Source organism: Apodemus sylvaticus, chromosome 1, assembly GCF_947179515.1.
Source record: "Apodemus sylvaticus chromosome 1, mApoSyl1.1, whole genome shotgun sequence".
NCBI lineage: Eukaryota > Metazoa > Chordata > Mammalia > Rodentia > Muridae > Apodemus > Apodemus sylvaticus.
In genome coordinates, this window is record NC_067472.1 from 62,751,333 (window position 1) to 62,770,193 (window position 18,861).

Sequence of the window (18,861 nt, forward strand, 5' to 3'; positions counted from 1 at the left end):
ACATGGACTGAGCTCTAAGGAGACCAGTATAGGGGTGTCTGAGAGGAACCGGCTTCTAAGTAGCACACCTGTGCCTGAGGGCAGAGGGGAACTTGGGAAGCAGGGACAGGCAAGCCTGCTACAGGTCAGATACTTCAATCCCTAGTTAGGATGAACATATTAGAACAAATGAACCGAGCTTGGTGGGGTCAGACTTGAGAGACAGGAACTCCAAAAAGGGGGCTCAGAGCAGGAGTCTGAAGATTGTTGGTAAAGGGCCTAGACTTGGACTCGGGAGAGAAAAAAAAAAAAAGAAAAACCCTGGACATTGACCTTGGGGACTTGGGAGACTGAACAGAGATGAGTGTCTCTCTGGAGTTTGATGTGTTGCATCCCAATCAGGTAGGAACTATGATCTGCAGTCTGTAGACTTGAAGGGACCAGAGACTCCAAAAAGAAGGCTGATTAGAGAGATGGGGACTAGACCAGTTCAGACAGGGCTTAGCTGGTAGGTTGGAGCCCAGCTGGGCAAGATCAAGAAAGAGGTGGGTGGGGGGTTAAAAAGCCCCCCAGGATAGGGCCTCAGGAAAAAAGGCTAGGACTGCCTTGGGACTGAGGGTGGCAGCTGGGACTCAACAGGGCAAGAGGAAGAGATGCTAGGTAAAGGGGTTCTGAAGGCACAGGTTTTAGAACTGGCAAGGCTTGGTGGAAGAAATGTGGGGAGAAGGGGGATCAGCCATGGGAATAAACTGGAGTGCTCAGCAGACAGACTTGCCAGGACCTGAGGACCCTCGAGAGAATTTGAGTACAGGTGGACCGGGTAGCAGCGGCTTGGTGGTCAGTGGACATGAGAGCCATGCAGCTCATGGAATAGAGGGGTGCCAGCTTTGCCCTGCTTGCGACTCCCCGGGGTCCTGGCTTCCGGGCTGGCTGGCCCCCTCCCTCCCTAGGGAGAAGGCGGAGGTGTCTGCGACGCTGCCGTGAGTCAGGCTCTGGCTGCAGCCGCGGCCGGCCTGGCGCTGCGGAGCGCGCGCGGGCAGCGGGGGAGGCAGCGGCGCCAGCCCCGCTAGCTCCCCGCCCCCAAGGTTGGGCCGCTGGGACGCGATCAGAGGACTGACAGCGACCCGGGAGAGCGGAAGGACGCGCGCTCCGAGGCTCAGGGGTCTGACCCACTCATCGAGTCGCCAGTAGGTGAGCGGTACTGGTGGCTGCTGCAACACGGGTTCAGATGGGGGCCACCCAGCCCAGCCACAGCCCCTTGCTATCACCTCACGGGCGCCGGGTGCGCCTGGTGGCGCAGAGCCACGGCGCCAAGCTGTCTCTTGGAAGTGTCCATTTCGCAGAGTGTCATTGTGGGTCTCTTGGTGGCACAGTGGGGGGTGGGGACAAGAGGGGAGGTGAGTGGCTCTGTGTGACAGTGTGCGCTCTTAGGGTCTCCCGGTGCCGCTTTCAGTTGGCTTTGGGAGGCGATGAGCGCGAGTTTGTAGTCCTGCATCTGCGCGGATCTTCCGGAGATGTGCCTGAGCCTGTGGGGCGGTGTGTAGTGCTGCGTGTCTGGGTGGGCAATTGTTTACCTGGCGCGTCTGGGCGCACGAGTGTGCTGGGGCTGGAGAGCTGGGCGGGTGATGGTGTGTGTGTGGTGCGTTTTGGTGTATATGTGTATATGTATATGCGAGCGCTTTTCATTCTGCCAGTCGATGACTAGAGCAGTGTCACTGTAGGTCTGAATGCCTTGAGTGCGTGGAGATGCGGGGGAGCTCTGCTTATCGCAACAGGGTGTCACTCAGGGTGCTGAGGGGGAGCTGGTGTGTATGTGTCCGTAGGCGCAGATGGCAAAGCGATGAAAAGCCCTGATGTGCTTGCCAAGACTACCGCGAATGGCTTTGGTATTGGCTGTGGCCGGCTGGGTGGGGGAGGCAGGTGGCAGGCAGACTGGCAGCTGGCAACCTCGCAGGGATTTCCATCTCCCGAAGACCATTTATAGGACTGTAGGGGAAATGCTGCAAGGCTCCAGGGTGGGTGCTACTGGGTGCACAAGTCCCAGCAACTCCTCACTCTGTCCCTTCCTCCAGGCCCAGGGCCCCAGCCAGTGCCCAGCCCTGCTGGGAGCCCCGGCTAGCACCACGGACGGCACCCAGGAAGCCCGAGTCCCCTTGGACGGGGCCTTCTGGATTCCCAGGCCACCAGCAGGTTCGCCCAAGGGCTGCTTTGCCTGTGTGTCCAAGCCTCCTGCTCTGCAGGCTGCAGCGGCTCCAGCTCCTGAGCCTTCGGCCTCGCCCCCCATGGCACCCACTCTGTTTCCTATGGAGTCTAAAAGCAGCAAGACTGACAGCGTTCGGGCATCGGGTGTCCCGCAAGCCTGCAAGCACTTAGCTGAGAAGAAGACCATGACGAACCCCACCACAGTCATCGAGGTCTACCCTGATACCACGGAGGTGAACGACTACTATCTGTGGTCCATCTTCAACTTCGTCTACCTCAACTTCTGTTGCCTGGGCTTCATTGCTCTGGCCTACTCCCTCAAAGTGAGCCTGGGCAGGGGGTGGGCTGGGTTATGGGGGTAGCAGGATGTAATATCACTTAGTGGAGCTCAAGGTAGGGAATGCAAGCCCAGCCAGGAGACCTCTTATGGATTTAAAGAGACAAGGCACTGGGCTGGGAGCAAAGGGCCACCCCTTCCTTTGCTTAAACTGAGAAAGCTTGACCCAGTTTGGGGGAGTGGGGTAGAATTGTCTGCTCTGTACAATCAGCTTAGTTAAGTCATCGAGAACAGGCAGTCAGAGCTCAAGGTCCTGTCCTTTGGTCAGGGGACATGGGAGTCAATATGGCCAGTAGCCAAACCTAGGTAAATGTGATGGAGATTGCAAAGAGCCCGGGGGCTTGGAATCCTGTGACCATGGGAAGCAGGGGGGATGATCTTAGGACCCTTGCAGAACCTCTTACCTTGGTGCATCTCTGGGAGCTCGGTTGCCACGCACTTAGGCTCACCCAGACAGGTCTGTGGTGGAAAGCCGAAGCCTGATGATCAGACTGGCTGGGGGAAAACATCCTAACCCCACCTACCCTGTGCCCACAGTGGCTACAACTTCCAGGTCCATCTTGCTTTTGTAGGAGGAGTAGGTGGCTGAAAACAGAGCAGGGTGGCAAGCCTTTGGAACCCCTTATTCACTCCTACCCCTACTCCTTCCCATGACAAAGTGAGAGAAACAAACAACTTGGGGCTGGGGGTGGAGAGGCTGTAGTAGACAGCCTCAGTGTCTCAGTCCTTGCGTCCCAGGTAAGGACTGAGCATTCTTGGACTGTTGGAGCCCCACCAGCAGGGTGCAGGAATGGTGCCGGCGTGCCCTCCTCCCATCCTGCATCTCCGGAAAGATGAAGGCCTTGGCTCACAGTTACACAGATCATCACTTCCTGAGCCCAGACTTGAATGGCCCAAGCCAGATGTGGTCCAGAAATCGCAGCTGCCTAGCAAGGAGGGGTGCCAGGGGCTGGGAGAGCAGAAAGAAGGGTGCTACAGGGATTTAAAAATGAGGGCGAGACTGACCTGGCAGGAAGGGTCCCCAGGCGGCTCGGCCCATGATTCGTCTGCAGGCATGAGTCCCACCTTGCCCTGTGTCACATGCCTGGCCATGAGGCTCTCCTCTTTCCTTCCTGGCTCATACTCAGCATATCACACCATCTTCATGTCTTCTTCTCCAGGCCTGGGCTCCTCACCTTTGCATGTACCACATGAGAGTTGTGTACATGAGTGGGCCTGTCTGTGAGAACATGCCATTGCATGCATGTACTCATGTGCTCACATTGTACATAATTCATTGTGTGTGTGTGTGGAGAGTATGAGTGTACATTTGAGTGTGTTTATGGGTATGTCTAAGTGTTATTTTATGCATGCAATCACGTGCATACACATGTGAATGTGTGTGAACAAATGCATATATTACTGCAACTGTGTGTGAGTGAGCATGAATGTATATAGAAATGTATATCTAATTGCATGTGAGGGGTGCCAGCCTAATCACATACCTGCATTCACGTAGGTGTGTGTTGTGAATGGATACATGTTTGAGTATAATGTGTGTGCATGCAAATGTTAGTGAGTCAATATGTGTTTGTGTATAAGTGCACCACAGATGTGTGTGTGTGTGTGTGTGTGTGTGTGTGTGTGCATGACTGATTGTGCTGAGAGGCAACATGAGAAGACCTAGGGACTTGGGATGTCCTAAGGCTAGCTCAGCTCTGTTCTCTGGGGCAGTGCCAGGCAGAGGGCACCCTTGCCAGGTTGCTAGTGGAACATAGCCTCCCCCTGGTGCCCTCGTTCCCTGTGCTGTCTACAGCCTGAGGGTTTGGGCATGGCTGCCTGGGCTCTGGTCCGGGAGCTGTCCCTTCCTCCCCTGGCTCAGGCTGTCTCTGGCTGGCTGGGCAGGGTAGCCCATCTGGTGTGGGTTGTAGGTAGGTCAGGCATTTCTGGATGGTTATGAGTTTGTACTGGGATGTGAGGTTGACACTTTGGAGGGGAGAGAGGACTCGCTCTCTTTCCCATGTTTTGCTCCCTGAGGTCTTCCTCAGGAACAGTGGATAGGCCTTAGGGCTTCTTGGAAGGATGTGCAGGATCAGAAACTCTGCCCCCCTGATGCCTGGAAACAGCCCACCTGAACATCTAGCTTCAGCCTTCTAACTAGCTGCACCTGTCACTCATGCAGCTCATCACAAGCGTGTCCAAGGACAGTGGATGGAACAGGGGTTAGGAGGACTTGAGACTGGCTTCCCAGCCACCTTTCCTTGCTGAGCCCTCCCCTTATCTGTTCACAAATAGAGACGGGGCTGTTCTAGCCATCCTGTGATCAGGTAGAGCTGGTGGGTTGGTGTGAGTTGATGACATTCTTGCCTGCCCTGTCTGTCCATCTCCCATCGGGTCACCATCCATTCTTCCAACCACACGGCTCAGGTCAGCTCCATACAGGCTTCCCTGTGTCCTTGCTGAGCCTTCCCCTTATCTGTTCACAAATAGAGACAATGCTGTTCAAGCCATCCTGTGATCAGGTGGTGCAAGTGGGCTTGTGTGAGAAGTGGCTGTCTGCTGTGTGCATACACTGGCTCACAGGTATCCCCTCTTTGGTATGAAACCTGTGTCTCTCCTGCACAGCCTCTAAGGCCTTCTTTCCTTCACCTCTGTCTGCCCCATCCTCAGGACCAGCCTTACTGTGTCCAAAGAATGGTAACCATCATGGAGGAGGTCTAAGGATATTATTTAGCTGGACAGAGGATGTCACCAGAGGAGATATATAGTCCATTGTCTGAGAAGAGGAAAACATCACACTGAACTTGGGGCCAAGTGAGGTTCCAGGCAAGGGCTTCTGGAAGGAGGTACTTTTTGCTGTGGGTCTTGAAGGATGGGTGCAGGCAAAGTTCTACCTGGAGAAAGGAGCCGACACCAAGCATGGACATCCTCTGTGGGGAGCAGAATGTGAGGCACAGGAGAGGTAGTGCAGTGCAGCCAGAATGTGACAGTTGCTTTATCTGAGCTTAAGAGGCATGGGCACTTCCAGGATGGGAATACTTGAAAGAATGTATTAGGAGGGTAGATTCTGACTGGGTTTTGTATGTATACATCTGTTCATCTCCTTCTTTCTGAATATCAATGTTACCAGTCCATCCATTCAACTACCCATTGCAGGCATCAATTTTTTGCAACCTACTTTTAATAAGGGTTCAACCTCTCCTCCAGCCCACCAGCAGAGGTAGTGTAAGAGGAGTTATTAGGATATGGAGGAAGTGTACTTGTTCAGCAATAGTTCTTTGGGGGGTGATCTTGATCTTCTTGGGTAGCAGATCTGTCTCATAGCAAACACCAAATATTCAGCAGCTGCAGACCAGTCCTCTAGGCAAGCAGACACCAGACACGAACCAGCATCTACAGTCCAGTTCTTTTCGCAAGCAGACACTAGGCAGCTGTAGTTCATTCCTAAAGAAACTGCCAGGCTCACCAACCAGCCTAAGGTGACCCTCAGAGGTGGCCTGTTGCCAGAGGAACCTCATGAGCAGTTATTAAGGGAGTATCTCTCAATGGCAGAGTTATCACAAGTTGAGCTCAACAATACTATGTAAGACCAACCAATACATGCGTGTTGTTAGTGAAGAGTAGTGAGATGGAACAAACCAAACCAAGGCTCATCCCCCAGCATCTGCAGGGCCATATTTATACTCCTTCCTCATGAGTCCTTTCACATGTTTGCTCTATCAAAACATACTTTCACCATGTCTGCCTCAGGAAAAATCTTTCATGAGTTTGCCTTAGCAAGAGATCTTTCACCTGTGTGCCGCAGCAAAACATTATTTGATATAACTATTTTTTTCAAAGAAACTAGAAGTTTCCACTCCAACCCATCCATCTATCCATCCATCCCATACCCATCCACCGATCCATCTATCCATCTACTCATCCATCCATCCACTAAGTCAGCCATTCATCCTCCCACTTATCCATCCTTCACCCTTCTATCTACCTACCCATCTATTCACACCACACCTACCTCTTTATATATTCATCTACCCATGTACCATCTATCCATCTACATCACACTTATGCATACCTAGCTATTAAGTTATCTCTTTCCCCAATCATCTGCCCATGCAGTCACCCAGCCATTCACTCACTCACCCATCTAGCCACACCACAACCATCATCCTATATATTCATCTATCATCTATCTACCCAGCCTTCACCTGTCCGTTCACCCATTTAACCCATCTATCTACCCACTCACACCACCATTCATCTACCCACCCTTCTACCCATCCACACACTCATCCATCCGCCCCTCCACCCATTTGCCATCCTATTCACACCTCACCCATCCTCCTACCCACTCATCTGCATATTTATCCAACTGTCTACCTACACACTATGCTCATGCCTCTACACATTCTTCTACTTCCCATATATTCACCCATCTATCTACTCACCCACCACCCACCCATGTATGCAGTTGTCCCAGCCTTTTACTCAGTAATATATGTCATATAATGTCATATATATCATGGAATGACATTTCAGTCAACAGCAGGTCTCATCATAATTGATTTTGTGTAGATACTCTGTGATGTTAACAGATGATGAAGTCATCTGGAGTTTCTCAGATACTCCTCATTAAGTGATGCATGGCTTTGTCAATCCATCCTCCACACTGTTCACTACATTCAGACAGCACCAGCCTTCCTTCACCTGCTGACACACAATCATTGTCCTGACTCTCTCCTACCTTCCCACCCCATCCTTACCAGCCTCAGACACACTACATTGCTTCTCTGATGTCATTTTCTCATAACACCCCCACTCCACGCAGCCGGATCAGTATGCTCACTGCCCTTCATCGATGCATGCTTTGTCACATCACCCCATCTTCCCATCATTCATCCACACCAAGTAGCCATGCAAGTTTTTGTCATTTGGCTTTCCTCATTTGCATTCTTTCCCTCTCAGTTCATCCATTCTTCTATTCCCTTTTTCTATTTTCCATCCATGTATCCATTTGTTCATATTAATTTTCTCTCCTCTTTCATAGTTCCCCCTTCAACTTTACAGACTGAACTCATCCATCCATCCATCCATCCATCCATCCATCTATCCATCCATCCATCCATCCTCACTGTATCTATGAATTTAATCTATCCACCTACTTGCACATGCCCTTCTCAGGTTTTCATGAATTTATCCACACCCTCATGCATTTCCACACACATCTGCTTTCCTCCCTAACCAGCCTCCCTCCTCATCTCCCTTGCTTCTCCCAATCATCCCTGACTGCTATCCACCCACATATCAAGCATTCATCGTTTCTCTCCATGCCTGTCCACAAACGTATTCATCCTCTGACCCTCTGCTCATCCTTTTCTTCCTGCTCTTACCTTCTTCCCATTCCTAGTGATCTCCAGCCAGCCACTACAATCAACTCATCCATTTTCCTATCTCTCATACCTCCCTCTTTCCATCTCTTTCATTCTCTGTGTACAGCCACACAGCCACAAGTTCATGGTTCAGAGCATGCCAACACTTTCTATGAGACTCTTCTTATGTAAGTAACTATACCCATGCTTCATTCTCTTCCTGAAGCTACTCTGCTCACCCTTTCCGGTCCACCAGCTTCTTTCCTTTCTGTCAGTCTCACATAGTAATTTCTGGGTCCATGTGAGGCTGTGAACATACTTGCACACACTCCCTTCCCACTTGCCTTGCTGCACATCTCATATCTCAGCCCTGTGCTCCCCAGCCATCTCTGGGGCTCCTCCATTGTCTCACCCTCTCTTATTTTTAGAGACTGACACACCCTAGATAAGCCAGATTTGGTGCTTCATCCCTGAAATCCTAATATTTGGGAGTCAGAGGCAGGAGGATTTAGCATTTGAGGCCAGCCTTAGTTGCATAGTAAAACCCTGTCTGAAAGAAAGAATGAACAAAAGAAAGAAAGAAAGAAAACAAAGGAAGAAAACAAAGGAAGAAAAGGAGAAAGAAAAAGCCCACAAGCATCAACACAGATTCTATTGCGGTTCATCCACCAATCTGTCTGCTTGCCTTCCCACTTTTCCTTATCTTGTCTTTCACCCATGGACCGCCCCATGCATTCTTCCATCCTCCCTCTTTGCACTGTTATCCTGCTACCCCACACAGCCTGTCTTAGGGTTTTCCTGCTGTGAGCAGACACCATGACCAAGGCAGCTCTTATAAGGTCAACATTTAATTGGGGCTGGCTTACAGGCTCAGAGGTTCAGTTCATTGTCATCAAGGCAGGAGCATGGCAGCATCCAGGCAGGCATGGTGCAGGAGGAGCTGCAAGTTCTGCATCTTCATTTAAAGTGCACTATGAGAAGACTTGTCTTCCAGGCAGCTAGGAGGAGCATCTTAAAGCCCACACCCACAGTGACACATCCACTCCAATAAGGCCACACCCACTCCAAGGCCACACCTCTTAATAGTGCCACTTCCTGGGCCAAGCATATACAAGCCATCACACAGACCATCTGCCTCTTCCATCCTCTGGTCACCCACACTCCTACCATGTACTTTTCTTCCCTGTTTTATTTTATCCTCACACATATCCTTGTCCACATACTTATCCATCTTGCTTCATTTCTGTGTTTGTGTTGGATGTGTATGTTCATGTACAGTGTATGTGTGTGTGTGTGTGTGTGTATGTGTGTGTGTGTGTATTTGAATGCATGCCAATCCACATGTGTGTAAGCAAGAACAAATGTGGAGGTCAGAAGTCGACCTCAAGGCTCATTCCTTAGAATCCATCCAATTTATAAAAAATATATACACTTTTGTGTGTGTATGTGTGAAGACACATTCATTGCCATGTATTGTATGGAGTTAGTCATTGTATTGTATCACAGGACAACATACAGGAGTTCATTCTCTCCTTCCACCATGTGGATCACAGGGACTGAACTCAGGTTGGTCAGCCTGACAGCAGATGTCTTAATCCATTGAGCCATCTCCTCAGAACTCCACTTTGTCTTTTGAGATAAGTTCTCTCACTGGGACCAGGGGTTCAGCAGTTAAGTTTGACTGGGTAGCCATCAAACTCCATAAATCCACCTGTTTCTGTCTCCCCAGAGCTGAGACTATAGGTGTGTCCTGCTAGGCTGGAATTTTAAAAAGCATATTTTTAGATCTATTGATTTTGTTTTGTGTGCATGCATATTTTAATCACATGTATGGTTGTGTACCAGGTATATGTCTGGAGCCCAAGGAGGTTAGAAAGAGGTCATCAGGTACCCTGGAACTGGAGTTACCGATGGTTATGAACCACACTTTAGGTGTGGTAAACTGAACCAGAGTCAGTTCTCCAGCCCCTCCTGGCTTTTTGCTGTTGACATTAAACACAGGTTCCTTGGATCTAATGCAAGTCTTCATGATTGCTTGGCATGAACAGTTTACATAAAACACTTTACCTGAAAGCCATCTCCCCAGTCCTCATCTTTCTTTACCTTGAAGCCTATGACTGCCCTCCTCTTTCTCATCTTCTCTTTTGCCCCCTCCTATGATGTCACCATTATGGCCACTCATTAAACTGTCTAGCTCACCATAGTAGTTAGTCATGGCTTTATCAGAATGCCCTAGCACTTTCCCACTAGACCTCCCACTTCACATGCAGCAAATAACTGCCCAGGGGATGATGAGGGATAGGCCACCCAGTCCCTACCCATAGGAGCCTTCCCTCTGACAGGGAACTCATTGAGATGTCGGTGGTAATGTCAGCTGTTAAGACTGAGGAGAGTGGCTGGGATTGCTATTTCATACAAAGTGGGCTCAGAAAGAAGTCCATGTCAGTGTATTGAGTGTAAGCCCAAGGTGGTCCAGGCTGTAAACATGTGTGTCTGAAGAAGTGTGTGTCACAGGATGGGGAAAGGCCTTGCAGAAGCCCAGGGACAAAGTTCCATAGCCTGTGTGGTTGAAACGGGAGAGAGGACCAGAGGTGCCTGAGACATAGCTTTGTTTTCCATAATGAGGGTTTTGTCATCTACTGTGAGTCGGTTCACGTGATGAAGTTTCCGTGTGGGGACAGACTATGGATGCAGAGAGATGGGGCTAGAACCCAGGTGGGAAAAGCTTCCAAGTGATCCTGAAAGGTGGGCGAGGAAAGCTTCTATTTATACATTTCTTTAGAATACACAGTGCATTGGTTCAGCAGACACCCAAGTTCACAGATACCCAGGTCCTTAAAACAGCTGAGTGTTTGTTTAGATCCCACACACATACTCACATGATCTCCAGATGACATAAAACCTTGTTAAATAGAAGGGCAGTGCCAGGCAGTGGTGGCGCACGCCTGTAATCCCAGCACTTGGGAGGCAGAGGCAAGCAGATTTCTGAGTTCAAGGCCAACCTGGTCTACAGAGTAAGTTCCAGGACAGTCAGGGCTACACAGAGAAACTCTGTCTGGGGGGGGAGGGGAAGAAGGGTAGTTATTGTTCTCCTGTATTGTAACATGTAGGGAAGGGGGAAAACCACATATGTTCAGTACAGATTCTACTTATGTTAAATATAATTTTCTCTGAAGTTCAATTGAATCTACAGACAAGGGCCTCCCAGGTCTGAGACCCAGAGAACAGTCTGTCCTGATGGAGGTTCAGGGCAAGAGGAACTAAAGGAGGTTGGAGATGCTTGCAAGGACTGTTCTCACCCAATCAGTCTAAGGTGCCGTTCACACAGGTGAGAGGCATCATGGGAGGAGCAGTCTTCCTCTCCACTGTGACTTTGCCAGTTCATGCCCTTGAGCTTCCACCATTCATGTCTCAGTAAACTCACCTACCCAGCTGCTCGCTTCCTCAGAAATGTCAGCCACACCTGGATCTACTCACATGTTCCCATTCCTGGTCGTGGAGTACGTATCATCCTTTCTTTCTCCTTCCTCTGTTTCATGTTCACCTGTTAGTCTACCACACTGTTCTCTTCTGTCATCCCACCCTCTGTCTACCTCATCTTCCCCCCTGACTCTTTTTATCCCCGTGAGTCTCCCATTCATCTTTAGAAAGTCAACCATAAGCTATCAAGTGATGGTTGAGCTCTTAGCATATTCCAGGCATGGCCCCAACCTCCCACCATTAAATTGAATATTTTAATTAACGATAATAAGACCTTGTGAAGAAAGTACTATCCAAAAAAATTGGGAAACCATACACACACACACACACACACACACACACACACACACACACACACGCACGCAGTGCTACAAGGTACTCCCTGAAGATCACCAGCAGGGTGTCACAAAGTCATGATTTTGATTTGACTCTGGGCTTCCTCTGTCCCTATCTGCCCATCCTTTCCTTTCTTTCCTTTCCTTTCTTTCTTGAATATTCTCTCTTCTATTCTTCTCTCCTCTCCCCTCCTCCCATGCCCTCCTCCCCCCTTTTTTCTTCTTCCTCCTTTTCCCCTCCCTCTCTCCCTTCCTCTTAGCCTAGGCCGGCCTCAAACTCATGTAGCCAAGGATGACCTTGAACTCCCAGTTGTTCTGGCCTCTGCCTCCTAAGTGCTGGCTTTTCGGGTGTGTACTCCTGCACTCAGCCGTTCATTTGTGGGGCTGGGGATCAAACCCAGGGCTATATGCATGCTAAAGCACTCTGAACTCCATCCCCAGCCTTTCTCTGCCTACTTTCTAGCACTTCCTTCCCATCTCTGCTGATCCATTCTTCCTACCCCTTTGTGCCCTGTTTGTGCCTCAGCCCACCATTCTACCTGTTTCATCATATACTCTAACCCGGCCCATGTGCCCTGCAGCCTCCCTTCCCCCTCCCCTCACTCACAGATCTGCTGCTCCCGCTATCCCTCTGGCTCTAGCCACCATGTCATCTCTCTTTTCCATTCTTCATGTGTTCATGCATGCTGGGTCACCCCCACAGCCCCTCATCCCCCAATCTGAGTCTTCTGCTTTGGTCTGCATGTGAGAAGAGTTCCCACACTGTGTGACTTCCCACAGTTTGGCTGACTGGAACTTTACAAGGCTTCTACATGGTCAGGCTTAGGCCAGGTCTGCCCTCTTCTGGACTGTAGGTTATTCACATTTCTGTGAGTCCCCACAGCTTGGAAGGGTTAAAAGTCTCTTGGAACCTCTTTGAGATGAGGGTTGCCTCACCCTCAAAGGCCTCACATCCTACCAGTCTCTGGGGGTCAGAACCTTCATTGTATAAGTTGATGGGGTATATACCCACAGCACTTCCTGACCATTTGCTCATCATCAACCTCCCTCTCCTTTCCTCTTTCCTGTTCTTTCAGCACCAGAGGCTGAGTTAGCACCTACTGGTCTACCCACTGAAGACCTGTCCTTCCTTCCTTCCCTTTATGGATTTATTTGTCAAACCACCATGTCCTCATTGTCTTCTTTGACTGATTCACCCAGCTTCCCACTGTTCTCCCACTAGCATTCTTTTTGTCTACAGCAGACAACATCTGTCACTTCTTCGGCCCCATTGGGCCTTGCATGCCTTACCCCGCTCTGGTGGCTTCTCCAGTGTTCTACTCCTGCCCTACCCACCCTTCTTGTTCCTCTTTGCTTTCAGAGGTTCCTCTGTCCTCTCTCCTAAGTCCTCTCACTGGTCTTTGAATGTGGATTGTGCATCATTGTGGACCCAGTTCCAGTTATCACCACATGTGTGGCGGTGCCTTTCACGTGTTCATCTCGCCACTTCACCCCTGAACTTCTGGTTCTGTAGCATTGCTTCTCCAGGTGTCTAGCCGCAGTCCAGAAAGCAGCTCTCACAAGTACCGGGGCCTGCACCACCAAGCGCCTTAGCCTGTGCCTCCAAGGTTTCCTTCTGCAGCTCACTTTTAGTTAACCCTCAAGGCTGCCTCACCTCAAGGCTACCTTACCACAAGGCTGCCTCATCTCAAAGCTACCTCACCTCAAGGCCACCTCACCTCAAGGCCACCTCAACATCATCTCTCACACTGACCTCAGCCTTGTCAGTGCTACCTTGAACACAGCTCCAGAGATCCACCCTCCAGTCCCTTCTCACTGGCACAGCTCCAGCCATGTGATAAATTAGCTTTCCCTTGCCAGGCCAGACTCTGCCTCCTCCCTGTCTGATCTCAACCAATCCCCAGGCAACTACTCTGCTAGAGTTTGTGGGGCCTTCCCTTTCTTCTGACTTTATGTCATTCTGAGAAGTCTTCACAAAGCCCCCTTGTCTCCTTTGTTCCCTACCTATCTCTGCTCCACCCTCCCATGGAACTCCCTGGCTGGCCCCAGCCGCCCCCTCACAGACCTCTGTTCCCTATATACACTTGGTGGGCCTCCCCCCAACCCCCAGAGCACACCCCATTGGAACCAAACGTGTCACTGATCTCCTGACAAACATCCACTCAATGAAGTCTGTCTGGGACATCTGCTGAGACTGGTTCTCCCAGGACACCATCCCCGCTGCCCCTCCCACCCCTGACATCTTCAGATATCTCCTTAGCCTCCTCAGTCCACCGGTCCCTGCCCCACTTGCCTTGTGTCTTGTGACTCCTTGCCTGGTCTGTGAACCCTGAGGACAGAGGCTTTGCTTTGTTCCTTGTTGTGTACCAGGGCCAGCTGCAGTTACACACCCAGGATGCCAGAGCAGGCACTGGTTGACTGGTTGATTGACTGATGAGTTTAAGAATCTGTACCTGTCTCCCATTCATTAGTCAGTGGTATACTCTTTCAACATCTTCCCTCTCTCCCTTCACCCATCCTACATGCAATCCTACATGCAATCTGTTTACCCATTCCACCCATCTAGCACACATGCCAGGAATCCAGCCCAAAGATACAAAATGCTCTACTCCACCCAAACACCAGTTCAACCACCTGACACACCTTCATAAACCCATCTGCCCACATGACACACTTCTAAGGATGTGTCCATCCTTACTACATAAAACATAGTACTAAACCCCAATGTGCCTGTCCAAACATCCACTGTATCCCACACATGCAATATATGTGCTGTCCTCACACCATCCGCTCCCCTCATCCAGAACACACTGGCATATTCATACACTCATGTGTCTGCCAACCCCCCACAGCAAACATCCACTGATATCTGTTATTCCCATTTGACATATGCCCTTCTGTGTACCTAACCCACTCAGTCAGCATAGGACAAAATTCATCTACCCATCTCTCCTGTCACCTAACATACATCAACACACCAGTGACCTCACTTGCCTTAGCTACTCGCCGTGTATACACAGACACACATGCACGCACACACACACACACACACACACACACACACACACACTTGCCTATCCACACTGTTCATTTGATATTCATTTCTGTATTTATAGCTATTGTCTAGCCTCGAGAATTATACTATGTGTATTTTCTTTAAAAAATAAAATAAAAAAGAACAAGGGCGAGTCAAGGCATACTCCTTGCTAGTCAGTACTGTTCTAGAATCATCTTTGTCTTCCTCATAGAAGCCTACAGGCAAGATGACATGCTAAGCATGAGGTCTTTCCCAGCACTGTGAGGTGGACACTTTCTTGTGTTCATACCACAGGAGAGCACCTGGAGCAGCAAGAGGGCCCACGGACTGTGTGAAGTTACCCGTAGGCACCCCAGAGGCAAAACTCAGGCCCAGAGTGACTATAGCACACCTGCAGCCTTGGAGGAAGGGCTTGCAAGAGGAAGTGGAACAGCTGGCTTGTTAAAGAGAACACCTGGCTAATGATTGCAGTGGAATAGGTGAACTAGATACAGAATCTCGCTTGCTAGAGATCCACATGCCCCCACAGATGCAAGCAGCAGTCGGAGGAAGGATGTTACACTACAGTTGAGAAACAAGTGGGCTGTTGCTAAATCTAAAAGGGGAAGAAAGAATTTAATTTTCTGGAAAAAATTATATCAACGACTGCACTCAAATCATGGGAGCTCAGTAAATGGGGACATGCTTCCTTCTTGGCGACAAAGATGTTGGGTCCCTCCTATACCAGAGTCTCACTCCCACCTTTACTCTCCTGACCCTACATGTGCTCTCTGTCGAACTCACCTTCTAAGTCACCCCTCTACCCTTTACTGGGTCCCTTCCCTTCTTCTCGCTCTACCCCACCCCTGTCCTTCCTCCTCCCTGCTCCCTCTGCCCACTGCTGTGTACCCATCCCATACCTCCCTCCCCTTTTTCCTTGTTTCTGCCTCATCACTCCTTCCTCCTCAGGACTATCCCTCCTCCTGGCAGGCTTCAGCTGTCCTCTGTCTAGTCGTGCTCCCATTCCCACCCATCCATCCTTCCTCCTACCACACTTCCTCTTCAGGAATCCACTTCCCTCACTCTGACATCAGCCAGTCCAAGTGTCTTCGGTCCACTTTTCTTCTTTTAACCAAACCCAGTCCACGAATTGGGGAGCAATCCCCATCATTTCCTCCCCGGCCCATCTGATGCCCCCATCACCTAGGCTCCAGCCTCAGCTTGCGCCAGGCTCAGCCGGCACTCACAGGATGATGGAGCTCAAGGGGGCTGTCCTAAGGCAGGCCTGCCCCGACCAGGTAGCTTCTTAGAAATGGGCAGCTCTGTCTCCATCTCCCAAGGCTGTCTTGTCCTCTCAGCTTCCTGGTTAAGGCGTAACTAGGTAGAACTGGCCACAACTGGTCACAACACATTGGGTACACTTGTCATTACACCCCACATCTACCGTCTCTGGTGTCATCATCCGATTTACTGTGCATGCAGTGTCTCAGGGTCACCTCTCCCTTTTACACTAGATCACTTCAGACCCACTGAGATGTTGTACAAAACAAAACAAAAAAAAAAACACCCAAAAACACTGAAACAAAACAAAACAGAAATTCCTGAGCATTTTTCATAGGGTCCCTGTGTTCCTCGTTCCCTGTTTTCTTCTCTGACTAGACACCATTTGCTTTTCAAACTGTGAAAGATGAGTCTTTCATTGACTGTGCTGCCCGGACCGGAGGCGGGTGCTTGCAGAACAGAGGTCTGAGACTCCTCGACTCTCACGCCCCTGCTTCCCACCACACCAACCTCCCTCCTCTCCTGCCCTCTTTCTCCCTCCACTGGTGGCCTCTGTCCTGCTCTTCTGCCGGCTTCCATGTCTCGCCCTTCACTCATCTCCATACCATTCCTCTACTGGCTTCAGTCTCCCCTCCTCTCCTGTCCCCCTCGGTCTGCTGGCCTCGGTCCTGCCTCCTCTCCTGACTTCTGCCTCTCCTCCCCGTCCTCTGATGACCACTGTCCCCTTCCCTGCTGGCCTCCCTCCCCTGCTGGCCTCTCACATCTCCCTCCATCTTTTCTTCCTCTCTTCCTCCTTCCTTAGGCTGACTGCTCCGTTCTCTGCTGGCATCCACTCCACTGCCTCCTCTGACCTCCACCTCTCTGCCTCCTCCTTTTGTCTCCAGGTTCGGGACAAGAAGCTGCTGAATGACCTGAATGGAGCTGTGGAGGATGCCAAGACGGCACGGCTGTTTAACATCACCAGTTCTGCACTGGCAGCCTCCTGCATCATCCTCATCTTCATTTTCCTGCGGTACCCGCTCACTGACTACTGAGCTAGCGGGCAGTGCGTCTTGGAGACACAACACTGAGACTGATGGTCACTGAGATTCAGGATGCTGAGAATGTGGGGCAGAATGGGCTTCTACCAAGGCCCAGAGCCGTGCATGGCAGCAAGGTCACCAGAAGCTGAGTACCCGACCGAGTGGCGCACTCTTCCCGGGCACCCTACCTGCCTGCCCCTGTCCTGCTGGCACCGGGTCTCTGGGCTTCCTCCCATGATGCTGCCTGGTTACCAGTGGCTGCCCTCCCTGGCCCACACACCTTGCCCAGGATCCTGGACCCCTCAAACCTGAAACCCAGCAAGAAGGGCTTACATGGGAGCTCCCAAGATAGGGGCTGCCAGCACCTGGGGTTCCCTGACTCCTGACCCCCCAACTTCCTCCAAGCTGTGACCCCTGCTCTGAGCCCTTGTATCTGTGAGCTTTCATTAAAACACATGCGTAGCTCCGCTCCAGCTCCTGTCCATGTGCCAAGCAGGGCCTGGGTGTCCCCTGGAAGTTTGGGGTGCTGCTCTGCAGTCTATGCCCCCAGGGCCTGCACACAGCTAATTCTGTTAGGAGGCTTGTTCAGAAACCAAGTGGCCTTATGACAGCCAGCTGTGTAGGATGGTGACGTGAAGGGTGTTAGGTGGAGGGGCTCCTCTCAGGGTTCACAGAGTCAAGCACCCTGTGCAGTATCTGGGGTAAAGCTTCCTACAGTGGTGGTGGAGTCCTGCCAGTCCCTGGGAACCCCACAGGGTGTTGATGGGGTTCTTACCTGCTTATCCCTGAAATGGGGAAAGAGATTCTCAGTCTGTCAACTGAAAGTCGCTGCTCAAGGTCGAGATGAGCTATGCTGCCCTAGGAAGTGGTGCTGCCCACAGAAGGGTGCTGCCCTACGTGCTGAGGGTGGGGCAAGCCGAAAAGTGGAAGGCCGGAACACGATAGTGCACCAGTGCACCGAGTGTACCGAGCCCTGACCCCGTGAGGACCTGACTGGCCTTGGGAAAAGAGATACTGTGGGGAGATAGTCAGGTAGGGGCCAATGGCGCGCTCAGGGGTGTGGACGCTTGGCAGCCTTTGTGATTTCTGATCATACCGTCAGTGGTATCAGGAGCGTCAGAAGACAGGTAAGAACAGACACTGTTGTCAGCCGTGGGCATAGAGTGTAGATGGAGTTTAGTGGAGGGCTGGCCAGATGCAGAAGCTTGAGGCGGTTCTGACCAGATAGGGTTAGACAAGACCATGGACAAGTATGAGAGATGGGGCAGCTCAGGATCAGTGCAGCTTGAGCTAAGTGGCAAGAACAAAAACCAAAAACCAAAACCAAAAAAACCAAAAACAACAACAACAAAAAAAAATCACAGTAAAACAAAGCAAAATAAAAAGGCTGGGGTTTGGGGTGGAGTAAGAGGCCAGGAGACAGAGTGCCCCCTGGTACACTGGGATATAAGCAAGCAGCTTGTGTTCCTCTGCCATGCCCTCTCTACCCTTAAATCATGGGTCAAAATATACTCCTGCATCACGATGCTTCTCCTCGGGTATCTGAGCACAGAGTCAGGAAAACTATGGCACGCCTGCACGGCAGCACAGGAACGTTAAACACTGAGCAAAACTTTAAAGCGGCCAGAGGAGGGTTGGGTGGGGGACCAAAACATGATTTCAAAGCTGCAGGGAGAGGTGGCTTGTCATAAAACAAGATAGCAAAGTTAGCATCTGTGGGAAATAATGTGTTTCTTGAGGCTTGTCCTTGGGAGGCAGGCCATGGGGTTCCCAGAACTCCTTTTTTGGCAGGAGATTCTAGTTTCGAAGTGTTTACACCCTTGTTTTTATCATGGTCTCTGCTCCTGTGGCTGTGAGCCTCCCT

The 18,861-nt window shown here is 50.7% G+C and overlaps 1 protein-coding gene across 1 annotated transcript; it reads left to right on the forward strand.

Annotated features, from left to right (window-relative positions):
- The first annotated feature begins 339 nt into the window (after nucleotides 1–339).
- Nucleotides 340–17,470, forward strand: Ifitm10 (interferon induced transmembrane protein 10). The gene is made up of 4 exons (XM_052172623.1): nucleotides 340–381; nucleotides 1,050–1,166; nucleotides 2,052–2,504; nucleotides 16,860–17,470. Exons 1-4 carry the CDS (start codon nucleotides 340–342, stop codon nucleotides 17,007–17,009), a joined length of 762 nt encoding a protein of 253 aa, XP_052028583.1. The 3' UTR covers nucleotides 17,010–17,470.
- The last annotated feature ends 1,391 nt before the right edge of the window (nucleotides 17,471–18,861 follow it).